General features: G+C 44.3%; 2 protein-coding genes across 2 annotated transcripts in view; one reads left to right on the plus strand and one right to left on the minus strand.

The window, feature by feature from the left end:
* NTSR1 (neurotensin receptor 1) overlaps positions 1 to 13,766 on the minus strand; it is a 154,818-nt gene that overhangs the window by 33,304 nt on the left and 107,748 nt on the right. The window lies entirely within an intron of this gene.
* On the plus strand, positions 5,356 to 10,580 carry LOC144588713 (uncharacterized). The gene is made up of 2 exons (XM_078392014.1): positions 5,356 to 9,587; positions 9,770 to 10,580. Exons 1-2 carry the CDS (start codon positions 6,338 to 6,340, stop codon positions 9,775 to 9,777), a joined length of 3,258 nt encoding a protein of 1,085 aa, XP_078248140.1. The 5' UTR covers positions 5,356 to 6,337; the 3' UTR covers positions 9,778 to 10,580.

Below are 13,766 nucleotides of genomic sequence, written 5' to 3' on the forward strand. Positions count from 1 at the left end.
GATATTATGAGATGTCAATGTTCTTCAGAAATAAAGCATTTCCAATCTCTACCTCCTTCCAAAGTAACTTCTCTTATCTTGGATTCCTTTAAATCCCTTTTGTTGTGGGGAAGGCAATGTGGGTGGGGGCGATGACTTTAATTTCTGAACATCACTGCCTGCAGTAAAGTCATCCCAGAAGCTGTACTTTTTAGGTCATAAAAATCTCTCACCCATTCTGCAGCACCCAATGGCTTCCTGTCGCTCAGAGGGATCTTATGGAAGCCTCCAGACTTTCAGGGAGGTGGGAATTGGAAATATTTCATTTCCAAAAGACTCCCATAGCTGATGAAGTCATCCGCCTTATGTTGCTTAACTGCCAGCAACAGGATTTTAGCCAATATCTTCTGCTCAAGGACTTCTGCAGTCCGGTCATCAGCTTTATCTGAGACTGAACCGCAAACATGAAGGTCTGATTTCTGCCGCATAGACCTGGCCCAGTATTATGATTTGCTGTTATAGCTGAAATTCTGTTGCTTAGTGTAGTAAGTTGCACTGGAACAGACCCATTGAATCAATATAGTCAACTCCACTGTACATTCCCTTGGTTCAAAAGGGGCCTACTTTAACAATTTCATCAGAATTACCAAGAGGGATGGAAGGACAGATCCTGAAGCTGAGCCTCCAATATTTTTGCCATCTCATGAGAAGAGAAGACTCCCTGGAAATGACCCTGATGTTGGGAAAGTGTGAAGGCAAGAGGAGAAGGGGAGGACAGAGGGCGAGATGGTCAGACAGTGTCATTGAAGCTACCAACATAAATTTGACCCAACTCTGGGAGGCAGTGGAAGACAGGAGAGCCTGGCGTGCTCTGGTCCATGGGGTCACGAAGAGTCAGACACAACTTAACAACTAAACAACAACAACAAAAAGAGGGAAAGTATTATGCATATTCAATGCCTGCCACCTAGAGTAGGCCCATGTGAATCAATGAAATGTATGGAAGAGTGAATTCACCAAATCACCTCTGATTCAGTGGGCCTACTCTAGTGCAATTTACTATGCTAAGCAACAAGATTTCAGCTGACTCCATGTTGTGATCCTCATTCAAACGCAGAAGTACGTAAGCAGGTAACAAGAAACAGTGTACAGTTCCTGCTAGGAACATGTGTTATTATTACCTACAAATGATCTAATTCAGGGGAAGGGAAACTCCCCAGAGCCTGAATGTGACAACAAGCAAAGTAACACAGGAGACTGCCTTCCAGAGAATCAGCCTGGCTAGTCTCCTATTGTTGAGACTGGCAGGCAAAGACTGTCCAGGATTTCAGGCTGGAATTTTTCCAACTCAACCAGGAGATTCTGGGAACTGAACCTGGGACCTTCTGTGTGCAAAATAGGCACTTAGCCACTGAGTACGAACCATCACTGAAACCTTGTAATAATCTTCCTCCACCCATTAGGAGGCCATATTGCCTATCTATTACAGTAACTTTAACTATTACAGTTACACTGGAAAAGGGGGTGAGGTTTTCCCTTGTTAAGTTACAATCGTAGCATAACTGAGGTCTCATCCAGGTGGAGCATTTCTTCTCCATCCTGTGCCTGATGCAGCATTGATTTTGTCAATATTGTTGCTGCCATCCCTGTGACTTCTTTTGGTGCCAACAGTGACAAAATGGAGGACCTTCTGTGTTGTTTTTTGCTTCCTCCTGAGGTGTGCTTTGATTTTTATCTGGGGATTTCATTAGTCCCCCTCCCCCCCCCAAAAAAAAACCCTCCAAAAGGGAAGGTTCACCAGGGAAGCAAAAGTTTCTTCCATTGTTTTAAAAAAGGAAGTTCAAAAATGTCAAACAGAACATGCTGGAGAAGAAATGGCTTTTAAAATTGGGGCCTCGGTGCAAATCCTCTTAAGCCTTGTCATCCTTCACACAGACAGAGGTGAGTCAGGAGAAAGGGACTGGAAATTGACTTCCATCTCAAACAGTCCAGAATTAAACCTCTGTTGTTCAGTGCCACAGAAAGAATGCCTTTGCAGTGAAAGTATCAGCTGAAACGTTTTGTGAATGTGGAAGGCGCTAGATGGGGCTAATCCCAGCACTGAGGTCAGAAGTCTGAGTGCTAAATTCCCCTGTGGAAACAAGCCAAGAGCGCTTTATATTTGCTGCTGGCCAGACCGAGGGAGGCACTAACCCTACATCCACCCCGCTCTCAAGCTGGTGATCACCGGCTGCTCTGGTGCTGTTAACGTTTGCAAGATGCAATTATTTCTTCAGCAGCCAAGTAATTTCCCAGCCCTGATGAAAGAACTAACCGGTAAAGTTTCTTTCCACTCCTCTTTGGAACTGAGCAAGCTTGCACTTACAGTGTAGCGTAACTTTGAGGATGGAAGAACTACGGCCATCGGAAGGCAGAAAAGGCATTTTCATGACTTGGGTGAATTGCTGCAAGAACCAGTGTGGATTAGGGGGACAGAATATCAGACGAAAGCTCAAGAGATCTGGTTCAAAACTCTGCTGGACAGCAGTTGAGCAACAGAGGCATTTATACATGTCAAAATGATTCAAACTGAACCAATTTCACAAATAAATCAAAAAAAGCAACCCTCTTGCTGTCCAGTTTTAAAAAAAACCACTTGCTTTCCACAAAAAGACACTTCCTGGGACAAAAAAACCAAAAATACCTCATGCTTCCACATGCATCATGTAGTCACCTTTCAAAAAAAAAAAATCTATTTCAAACATGCTAAACCCAATCCAAATACAGGTTGTAGCCATGCTCTTAGTGATCTGTATTACTTTGTGTAGTTAACTACCCTGAACCACCTCCAAAAATACACGGCAATCAAATCAATTAAACAAAGCCAAAAAATTATAGGCTGAAGCCCTGACAACCAACTGTAGTTCCAAAGTGTGATTTCTCCAGGGTCTGGATTTCCACGATTCTTTTAAAAGAGCCAGCCTTTGATTTTCTTTGATTTATATATTTAAAATATTTAATAAACATGCCCAAATTCAGATTAATTTAGTGGACTATGAGGGAAAGGTTCTCATGATTAAGTTAAATGCACACTGAGTCCTTCAGACACTGTGCAGAGCCTTGCCCCCAAAATAATTCAGAAAAAAACCTGTCCTTCCTTCTCCATAGATAGCAGCTTCAGCCCCCGGCAAACCTGCCCTCCATTGTTCCCAGTTCTCTGGAGCTGGCAAGAGCTCTAATTGAGGTAGAAATGAGGGGGAGGGAGGAACTATGAAGTAGCAACAAAGACAATGACCCCAGCATTCCAGAAAACAAGAGAGCCAAGCAACTAAAAAGTAAAGGTTCCCCTTGACATTTAGTCCAGTCGTGTCCAACTCTAGGGCATGGTGCTCATTCCCGTCTCCAAGCTGTAGAGTCAGAATTTGTCCGTAGACAGTTTCTGTGGTCACATGGCCAGCGTGACTAGACACAGAACGCTGTTTCCTTCCCAATGAGGTGGTCCCTATTTATCTACTCGCATTTGCATGCTTTCGAACTGCTAGGCTGGCGGGAGCTGGGACAAGCGACGGGAGCTCACTCTATCACGTGGATTCGATCTTACAACTGCTGGTCTTCTGACCTTGCAGCACAGAGGCTTCTGTGGATTAACACGCAGCGCCACCATGTCCCTTGAGCAACTAAAAGTGTGGCCCTAATCAGGAGGGGAGGTGGGGAGACACATCTGACGATGACATCCCTTTTTGGGACAGGCAGGCTCCTCCCTCTTTTGTTTGTTGACTTTTCATACCTAGATGTCTTGGGTCCAAGCTGTCCCAAAGACTGTGTGTCTCATTTCATGAATTTGGGGTCTAAGATAATCAAGGGATTATCCTCTTAGTGTCATCACTTTCACAGATGTGCCTGATGGGGACACAGGAGAGGGCCTTCTCTGTGGCTGCTCCCAGACTCTGGACCTCCCACCCACAGGAGGCCAGGCTGGCCCCATCTTCGCTGTCCTTCCGCAAGCAGGTGAGGACCTTTCTCTTCGGGCAGGTTTTCCCTTAGTGCCTGGCAGAGATGGACATGAACCAAGCCACAAACCAGAAAAACCAACGAATTTGCTGGTTTGTGGTTCAGGTTCATTTAGTGAAACAGTTCAGGGATCTCGTTTTGCCAAGGCAAAAGGAAGCACCAAACCTTCCCCCCCCCCTTTGTTTGGCAAAATGGTTCATGAACTCTTTCATTTTTCTAGGGGTTCGTGGTGGTTCATAGTTTGTGGTTAGCCCTGAACCAAGAACCAGCCTGATTCATTGGTTTCCTGGTTCATGACAATCTCTACTGCCTGCCTATCTGAGAGGGGTTTTCAATGGATTGCTGTCCTTTGTTGCTTTAAAAATGGTTCTTAGAACTGATTTAATTTACTGTTTTTACGTAACATTTGTTTAATTCTTTTTAAATACTTGAATAATTTACTGCTTTTAGTTTTTAATATGGTCTTTTTTTAAAAAAAAATGTAAGCTGCCTTGGGTCCTTTTTTAGAAAAAAGGGAGGGTAAAAAAAAAGATTTATAAACAAACAAACACTGTAGAGAAAGAGAAAGAGACAGAAAAGGGAGGGTAATCAGGGAAACATGGAAATGCCACTGCTTGGGAAGCACATCGTCCTAATTCTCTGGAAGACACAAGTCAATGAAGACCCTCAGTCTCCTTAAAAAGAAAATGAATGTTGAAGTACCCAGAGAGTTGCCTGCCATATAATATATCTCTGACCCAGATAATAACAACAGTGGAATGGGTGATGCTAATAGAGTGTAAGAGAGATGGCTATTGTCTGTGGAAATGCCCTGCAGTCTGGCAAAATGGAACAGCACAACATAAAGGTCTGTGGAAGCCAGTCGGGGAGTGGAGGAGAGATGGCTTCAGGGAGATACAGCAAGAACAGTATTAAGAGGAAAATGCCTGAGATTGTACATGTGGCATGCGTGCCTGTGGGCTCAAGAGACCAGAAAAGGAAGGTGTCTGCTTTTATTGTAAATGTGTATTGTTGTCTGAAATAGTTCATAGAATCACAGAACGGGAGAGCTAGAAGGGACCCCAGGGTCACTGAGTCCAACCTGAGTCAAAGCATCCGTGGCAAGGGACCATCTAAGCTCTCTTCCAAAACATCCACTAGAAGAAGGGTCAGTCCACTTACTCTCTGAGCCAGTTCATTCCATCACTGAACATCTCTCACTTTCACACATTTTCTTCCTGATATCTAGGCCATCTGAATGCCCTATTGCAGGTCCTACCCTCTAGAGTTACAGAAAGCAAGCTTGCTCCGTGTGACAGCCTTTCAAATCTTTGTAGATGACTTCATATCACCTTTGACTGTTGGATGATTGAGGACATGAGTTCAGGGAGATGACAAGGGATGGTGGTGGGTGTTACATAACAGCACTGATGTTACCTGTCTGTCATGGGTTTGGAGGGAAAGTTCCATCCTATGGGGAGTGGAAGGCGGGACATCAGGAGGAGGGGCTGTACTGTATAAATATGTGATGCCTGTGTGGTGAAGAGTAGATGCTGAGACAGACTGTGAGACACTGGGTTGGGACGAAGCAGCAGCTGGGGAAGAAGAAGCTGTTGTGGGAGTCTGGGTGTCTGACAGGGTACTACTGTGTGTCAGAGTACCAACCTGATAAGTTCAGGTGTCTGTGGGTTAGCCAGAACTGATGGGTTCAGGGTCTGTGCTTTAAGTTAAAGGTTCTAGGTGAACCAAACTGTATGCTTGTGTGTGTGAGAATAAGCCACGTTACTTTATTTTATTCACCTGATTGTTTTATTTACCCTGTTTGTATTTAAAATAAACCTTATTCTTTTGTTGTTTAAAAATCCATCCCTGGTCTGTGTGACTTATTATAGGGAATGGTTGGTGGCAGCTTAGTAACTGTGTGATAGATCCCAGTAGGTCTGGGTTTGTCACATTGATTGGTGTCCAGCGTGTGGGATACGACTGGTCCAGTTGTCCAGCGGTCCAGCAAAGCCTTGGCAGGTGTGCCCAGAGCAAGGGGGGTCTAGTCAGGGACAGTCTGAGGCGCGTAGGTAATCTTCTAGGTGTACCTCACGGGGAGGTGCGCTAGTAGAAGAACGTGCCAACTGGGGAGACTTAGATTAAGGTGCTCTGAGGCAGCCTAGTTTTGGCGGGAAAAGCTGAGGAAAAACTGCGTAGCAACAGCGAGCTAGCTTGCCAGCTGAGAGGCCCAGCAGAGGGGGGTAGGCTCTGACTCGATACTGTTGCAACTTTAGTGCTGAAGAACAGCAGCAATCTCTAGGGAGAGCTGGTTCTGAGGTAAAAGGAAAAAAGTGGTCGTTTTATTTTGAGGCTTGACTTTTTAAAGCAGCCTGTTCTGAGGGGGGGTATGCCCTTGACTCGAAGCCAAGTAGCAGACATGAGTGAGGTGAAAGACCCCCAGATTGACCAAGGTTCTGAGGATGAATTTGGCTCAGTGCAAGGTGACAGCACAGGAGAGCAGGACCCAGAACTCAGAAAAATACTCCTAGCCCAACAGCATGAACTGAGGGTGAGGGAAATGGAGGAAAGATTAGAGAGAGAAAGAAGAGAGGAAAGGGAGAAACAGAGACAATTTGAATTGGCATTGGAGAGAGAGAAAATGGCGTTTGAATTAAGAAAACTGGAACTGATGAACCAGAACAATAATAATAATAGGGATTCTGAGGGAGGCCAATTGTCTAAGGCTGACCTGAAGAAATTCCCTGTGTACCACAAGGGAGATTGTCCTGAGGTGTTCTTTTCCTTAGTGGAAAGAGCGTTTGTGGACTTCTCAGTAAGGGAAACTGAGAAGATGACCATCATGCGGTCTTTAATCAGTGGTAGCCTGGCTGAGGTTTATGCCGAGATGCCTGAGGAATTGATGAAAGATTTTGCAGAGTTTAAAAAACTGGTGTTTGCCAGACATGGGATAAATGCAGAGCAGCTGAGACAAAGATTCAGGTCCCTCACCAAGAAACCAGAACAGACTTTTACCCAAGTGGGGGCCCAATTGGTGAGGCTGCTTGAGAAATGGCTATTGCAGGAGGGAATAGAGACCTATGAGCAGCTTAAAGACTTGATAGCCCTGGAACAGTTCTATTCAGTCCTGCAGGGGGAATTGAAATTCCAGGTGAGGGAAAGGAAACCGAAATCTGTGGCAGCAGCCGCAGAAATCGCGGATTTTATCTCCCAAATAAGAAAGCCCTTGGGTGAGGGGAAATCTGTAGGTAAACCCAAAGAAACCTACAGCAAGTACTCTCAGGGACCAGGGAAAAGCCAGCAAGGGGGAGGGGCCCATGGTGAAGGGAAGCCCTCAGGCATGAAACCAAGCCCTCAGAATTTGGAGGGAAAACCGAAACAAGAGGAGAGAGAATCCAAATACACTAGAAAATGTTATTTCTGTCAGGGAAAGGGTCATCTAATCTCAGAGTGTGAAAAATTAAAGCAGCTAAAAGGAATGGTGCCTCAGAATTCTAGTGGGACCAAGCCAAAAGCTGTGTTCTGTGTCCAGAAAGAGCAAGGCTCAGTGTCACAGAGGGAGCCTGTTGCCATGGCTACTCAGTCTGGGACAGCTGCCTCTGCTGATCAGGCTGAGGAAAATGGTCCTCTTCTGGAGGTAAAGCGCTGCTTGCTGATAAAAACAGATTCTCAGTTGTTTGAGACAGCAGGGGTGGACGTAGGAATACTTGACCGTCAGTATAGGGGGCTGCGGGACACTTGTTCCCAAGTAACCCTGTGCCATCCAGATATTATTCCTCGGGAGTTTATAATCCCAAATGAGAGCATAAAGGTGGCAGGGATTGAGGGGCAGATAATCTCTCTGCCAGTAGCAGAGGTACCTGTCAACTTTCAAGGCTGGAGGGGAGATTGGCGGATAGCGATTTCATCGACTCTGCCAGCAGCCGTGCTCGTGGGAAATGACCTGGCTGAACATGTGAAAAGGGTGCTAGTGATTACACGCTCACAAGCCACCACAGGGACAGTTCAGGGGGGTAATGATGAGCCAGAGACGGAAGCAGAGGGGAGTTCAGAAGCTGTGGTGGAAACCTTAACCACAGACAGCAGATTTGGACAGGAGCAGAAGGCAGACGCCACTCTCCAAAAGTGTTTTGAACAGGTGACTGACGCGCAGCTAACACCTGAAACCCCAGTGAGATTTCTGGAGAAAAAGGGGATTTTATATAGAGAAACCCTGAGAAATATCTCAAAAGGGGGAGATGGGATCAGAAGTCAGCTGGTGGTACCTGAAAAGTATCGCCCCATGATCTTACAAAGGGGGCACTCTGACATGTTTGCTGCACACTTAGGGGTGAACAAAACACAGCAGAGAATCACACAGAATTTCTACTGGCCTGACATAGGGAAGCAGATCAGGGAGTTCTGTAAACAATGTGATGTGTGTCAAAGGCAGGGGAATAACCGCGACAGGACCAAAGCAAAGTTGTGCCCTTTGCCTGTGGTTGACACTCCGTTCAAATGCATAGGGGTGGATATTGTGGGACCTTTGCCCAAGGCCACAAAGAGGGGGAATAGGTTCATTCTAACAATTGTGGACCATGCCACAAGGTATCCTGAAGCCATACCCTTGACAAACATCGAAACTAACACAGTGGCCGATGCTTTGGTGGGGTACATGTCCAGGATGGGATTTGCCTCAGAGATAATCACAGATTTGGGCACATCGTTCACGTCAAAGCTCATGAAACGCTTATGGCAAATCTGTGGAATTAAGCTCAGGGAAGCCACTGCCTATCATCCTGAAAGTGATGGGGTAACTGAGAAGTTCAATGGGACTCTAATGCGCATGATTAGGGCTTTCTTGGCAGAGAATCCAAACAATTGGGACCAGAAGCTGCAATCCCTTTTGGTTGCTTATCGATCAGTGCCACAAGCCAGTACCGGGTTCAGTCCATTTGAACTTTTATTTGGGAAAGGGGTGAAGGGGCCCCTTGATTTGATCGAGCAGGGTTGGGGGCAGATCGCCCAGGGTGACCCACAAGACGTTGTGACTTACATAGACACCTTGATGAATGACCTAAGGAGAAACCTAGAGCTAGCAGCAGAGACCCTGCCAGCTCAAAAGGTCAGAAAGAAAGCTTGGGATGACCAGGAAGGCAGGGAGAGGCGCTTTAACCCAGGGGAGGAAGTGCTTTGGCCTAGGCTCTGCAGAGAGAGCAAACTGCAGCTGGGTATCCCAGAAAGAAAATACTTGGGTCACAAGGTAGGGGGAGGAGTGATAAAACCCCTGGAGGCCAAAATAGAAGCTGTTCGTGATTGGCCCAGACCCAACACCAAGAAAAAAGTCAAATCATTTCTTGGGTTGGTGGGCTACTACAGAAAGTTCATCCCGAGGTTTGGCGAGATTGCGGCTCCGCTGACCGATCTGACGAGGAAGAAGACTGATGACAGCATCCCGTGGACCAGCGACTGTGAGGCGGCGTTCCAGAGGTTGAAGGAGGCGTTAATCAACTATCCTGTCCTGCGTGCTCCAGACTTCGACCGGGAGTTTATCATCTACACCGACGCGTCTAACAGCGGGGTAGGAGCAGTTCTGTGCCAGGAGGATGAGAATGGTGGCCAGCATCCAGTGTCCTACCTGAGTAGGAAACTTCAAAAAGGTGAGAGACATTTGGCAACCGTGGAGAAGGAGTGTTTGGCCATAGTCTACGCGATCCAGAAGGCCAAGCCTTACATCTGGGGAAGACATTTTGTTCTGTGTACTGACCATTCACCATTGCAATGGTTAAAGACAATGAAAACCCACAATAGCAAACTTATGAGGTGGGCTTTGAACTTACAGGACTATGACTTTGAAGTGAAGGTGGTCAGAGGGTCAGTGAACTGTGTTGCTGACGCCTTATCAAGAAGACCTGAAGACTGAAGACGGCGAAAGAACATGGACTATATGTATATAATGAAGACAAAAAGTTAAAATGTACCTGGTTTTAAATTGGTTTGTATTAATAAAGGTAAAATTGATGTAATGTATATGGTAAAATGTTTAAATGCATATTTGCTATGGTTAACTTGGAGTGTAAGTATATGTAAGTATTATATGGTATGTATAAATGTTGTTGTGTATTTTATGCAGGTTGTTTTTTTGGTGAAAAGCACTTTTAGCTTTCCCCCTACAAAACAACTTTTAAAGAGGGGAGGTGTTACATAACAGCACTGATGTTACCTGTCTGTCATGGGTTTGGAGGGAAAGTTCCATCCTATGGGGAGTGGAAGGCGGGACATCAGGAGGAGGGGCTGTACTGTATAAATATGTGATGCCTGTGTGGTGAAGAGTAGATGCTGAGACAGACTGTGAGACACTGGGTTGGGACGAAGCAGCAGCTGGGGAAGAAGAAGCTGTTGTGGGAGTCTGGGTGTCTGACAGGGTACTACTGTGTGTCAGAGTACCAACCTGATAAGTTCAGGTGTCTGTGGGTTAGCCAGAACTGATGGGTTCAGGGTCTGTGCTTTAAGTTAAAGGTTCTAGGTGAACCAAACTGTATGCTTGTGTGTGTGAGAATAAGCCACGTTACTTTATTTTATTCACCTGATTGTTTTATTTACCCTGTTTGTATTTAAAATAAACCTTATTCTTTTGTTGTTTAAAAATCCATCCCTGGTCTGTGTGACTTATTATAGGGAATGGTTGGTGGCAGCTTAGTAACTGTGTGATAGATCCCAGTAGGTCTGGGTTTGTCACAGTGGGAGGAAAGCAAGGGGAACTAAAATATTCAAATGTGGCAACAGCTTAAGTCTCCAAGAGGCCTTCTCCTCTGATTTGTATGGCTGAGTCAGTTTGTGCCATTTGCCGTAGCTATTTAGGTCACCATATAACCCTATTCCTAAACAGCTTAGTATACATCATGCATCTGTGCAGTGTCTTTCCCATCTTGTCTTAATGGCTGAAATCATGTTGCTTAATGTATTTAGTCACATCTAGAGTAGGTCTATTTAAATCAATGGAACATATGGAGGAGTTGAATCACCCCTGATTCAGTGGGCCTAGTCAACACAGGAAGTTCTGTTACATATACAGTAAATGTAATGACGCCCTAGTGTTTTGTTTTTAAATTTTAAAAAACTGCTTTGATTTTCAGTACAGGAAAGTGTTAAATGGATGTCCGTTTCACATGCATTCAGTTAGAACTCTATTGTGTCCTCTATCTGCATCTGTTTGAATTTTTTTTAAAAAAAGAAAAAAATGCCACATTTATTTTTAAGAACAGTTTCCTTCCAATATATTCATTTTTACTCTCCCTAATAGCCACATTTTTGTACACAGTTTTCTTTAGTGATTGCATTTTTATATGTACGTTTTGAGCCGAGAACTTAATTGCAAAACTGAAAGTAATGTGCAGTGTAGAGAAAAATGATCTAGGTTTCTGCTTATTAATCCAACAAGTATAAATTAGCTTGGACCAAATGACATCTCCCACAGCCCTGATTAATGAAGGAATGATGAAGAGAGAAGAATCAAGGTGTGCTTTCTATTTCCCTCCTTTCTTTAAAAAAAAAAATGACCAAGTGTTTCTACCACCATAGGGGCCAGCACAAATGTTGACACATATATCTGCAGTTTTGTCATCATCATTAGAGATGGGCAGGAATTAAGAAATGAATTGCAAAATTAATCAAAATGGCTAATTTTTTGATTTGTGAAGACTGGATTTCCCCAAGTCAGCTGTTAAAGAGCACTTACCTGGGGGACCCAATTTGGGGGTGTGTAACTCAGATGTCCAAAACTCAACCTTCACCAAAATTGGAGAGATTGTAGAGGAGAGCCAGGGTAAGCTTGCCTGTAATTTTGGTATCTCTATGCGCCTGGTGGAACTTACTGGGGGGGGGGGTTGCCTTTGTGGGAGTATAACTCATGTCGAAAACCCAAACTTCACCAAACCTGGAGGGCTTGTAGAGCAAGGGAAGCCTCTCTGCCTCTAGGTACTTGGGGGCCCGTTTTGTAGGGTTTTAAAGGCAAAAACAAATTGACAAATTTTGTCAATTTGTCAGAAAAAAATATAAATTTGTTTTTTTTGTGATCCTTGACCTTGATGACTCATGAGGCAAAAGAATTGCCAGTTTTCTGATTCATGCCCAACTCATCGTCATAACGAACTGCAAAGTTGGAAGGGCCCTATGGGATCATTAAGTCCAGCCTTTGCAAAAGAGGCACAGTAGGGAATTGAACTTTCAATCTCTGGCTCCACAGCCAGATCGCTAATCCACTGAGCTATCCAGCAGTTCAGTGTATGTGTGTGTGTGTGTGTGTGTGAGTAAGCTAAAGGGATGCTTGATAAGTGGCAATTGGTCACCAATATGTATGCAGTTTCCCTCATGCAAGTGAAATTACGAACAAATTCTGGCCATTACCTCAAATGGGAATACCAACAATCTTAATGGTGGTGGTTGTGCTGTCCTCTGAAGATGCTGGCCACAGAGACTGACAAAACATTAGGAAGAACAACCTTCAGAACACGGCCAAAGAGCCCGAAAAACCCACAACAACCATTAGATCCTGGCCATGAAAGCCTTCATGAATACAATCTTAATGGTGTTTTGCTTCCAATGGAATGCTTCTTTGGGAGACTAGGATGTTGAACCCATGTATGAGAGGGGAAGCGGTCTGTAATCCCTTCTTTAGGGGCAGTTTTCTCACTCCAACAGCCAAACTAGGGGTTCTGAGTAACAGGAAGTGGGAAAGACTCCAAATGAGACTAAGACAGTGGTTCTCAACCTTGGGTCACCAGATGTTCTTGCACTACAACTCCCAGAAATCCTGGCCATCACAGGGAGTTGAAGTCCAAGAACATCTAGTAACTCAAGGTTGGGAAACAGTGGACTAAGGGAAAGAATTCAACCCGCTCCCCTCTCACAGAAGTCCCAGTCAAATTTAAATACTTCTGTGCTGTTTTTTTTTAAAACCTTGCACAGCAGCGGTGGCCACATGTAGAACTTGGCAATGTCTGGCTGTTTTCAAGCTTTGGAATGTGCTGCCCCGAGAAGCCCAGGTTGATTCCCTCACTTTTGATTTTTGTTTCCAGGTAGGCTTTTAAGAAAAAGTGAGGTTCAAGGGAACACTCTATTTATGACATTTTGATATGTTTAATTTTTAAATAATGTTTTAAATCTTGATTAATGTTTAATTGTTTTAATATAGTTTTGTATAAAATAATGATCATGCGCCATTAAGTCAATTCTGACTTGGGGCAACCATTATTTTCAAAAAAGAGTCAAGTCTCAGGTGTGACTTAAGTTGGACTCAGTCGCAAGTCGCAAGTCTCCATCTCTGGGCAAACGTTATACCATCCGTGCTAAGCCCATGTTACTAACTAAGAGAATTAGAGTCTATAATTTTAAATAACTGAAAAAAATGTTGGTTGCACTTCTGGATGTCCATTTTGGTTGTGATAGTGGGGGGCTCCCAAGAACATAACCAGCACCTTATTACTGAGTGGAAATTTTTTACTAAGAGCTATGTGATTTCCCTTATACAAACATAAAGAATTCTCCTCTCTTTGTAGTTTTTTTTAAGAAAAACTTTAAGCTAACTCCTCTGTGCTCTAACTTAATGTCTACTGGACCCTGTGGAGCTCTTTTGCCACCTGAATGGTTTATTTTATTTCATTTTTTTACCACCAATAAAACCTCACAGCACTTCACAAGTCTGCTAAATTATTACACTTTTTCATAGGAGTGACTTGTCTGGAAGAGGAAGATTAATACGTGACTTTGCTCAAGGTCATTGTGTATGAATCCAGGGAGTGTATTCATATAACCTCCACCGCCATTCCTACTTTTTAAAA

This window comes from Pogona vitticeps, chromosome 4 (assembly GCF_051106095.1).
Source record: "Pogona vitticeps strain Pit_001003342236 chromosome 4, PviZW2.1, whole genome shotgun sequence".
Lineage (NCBI taxonomy): Eukaryota > Metazoa > Chordata > Lepidosauria > Squamata > Agamidae > Pogona > Pogona vitticeps.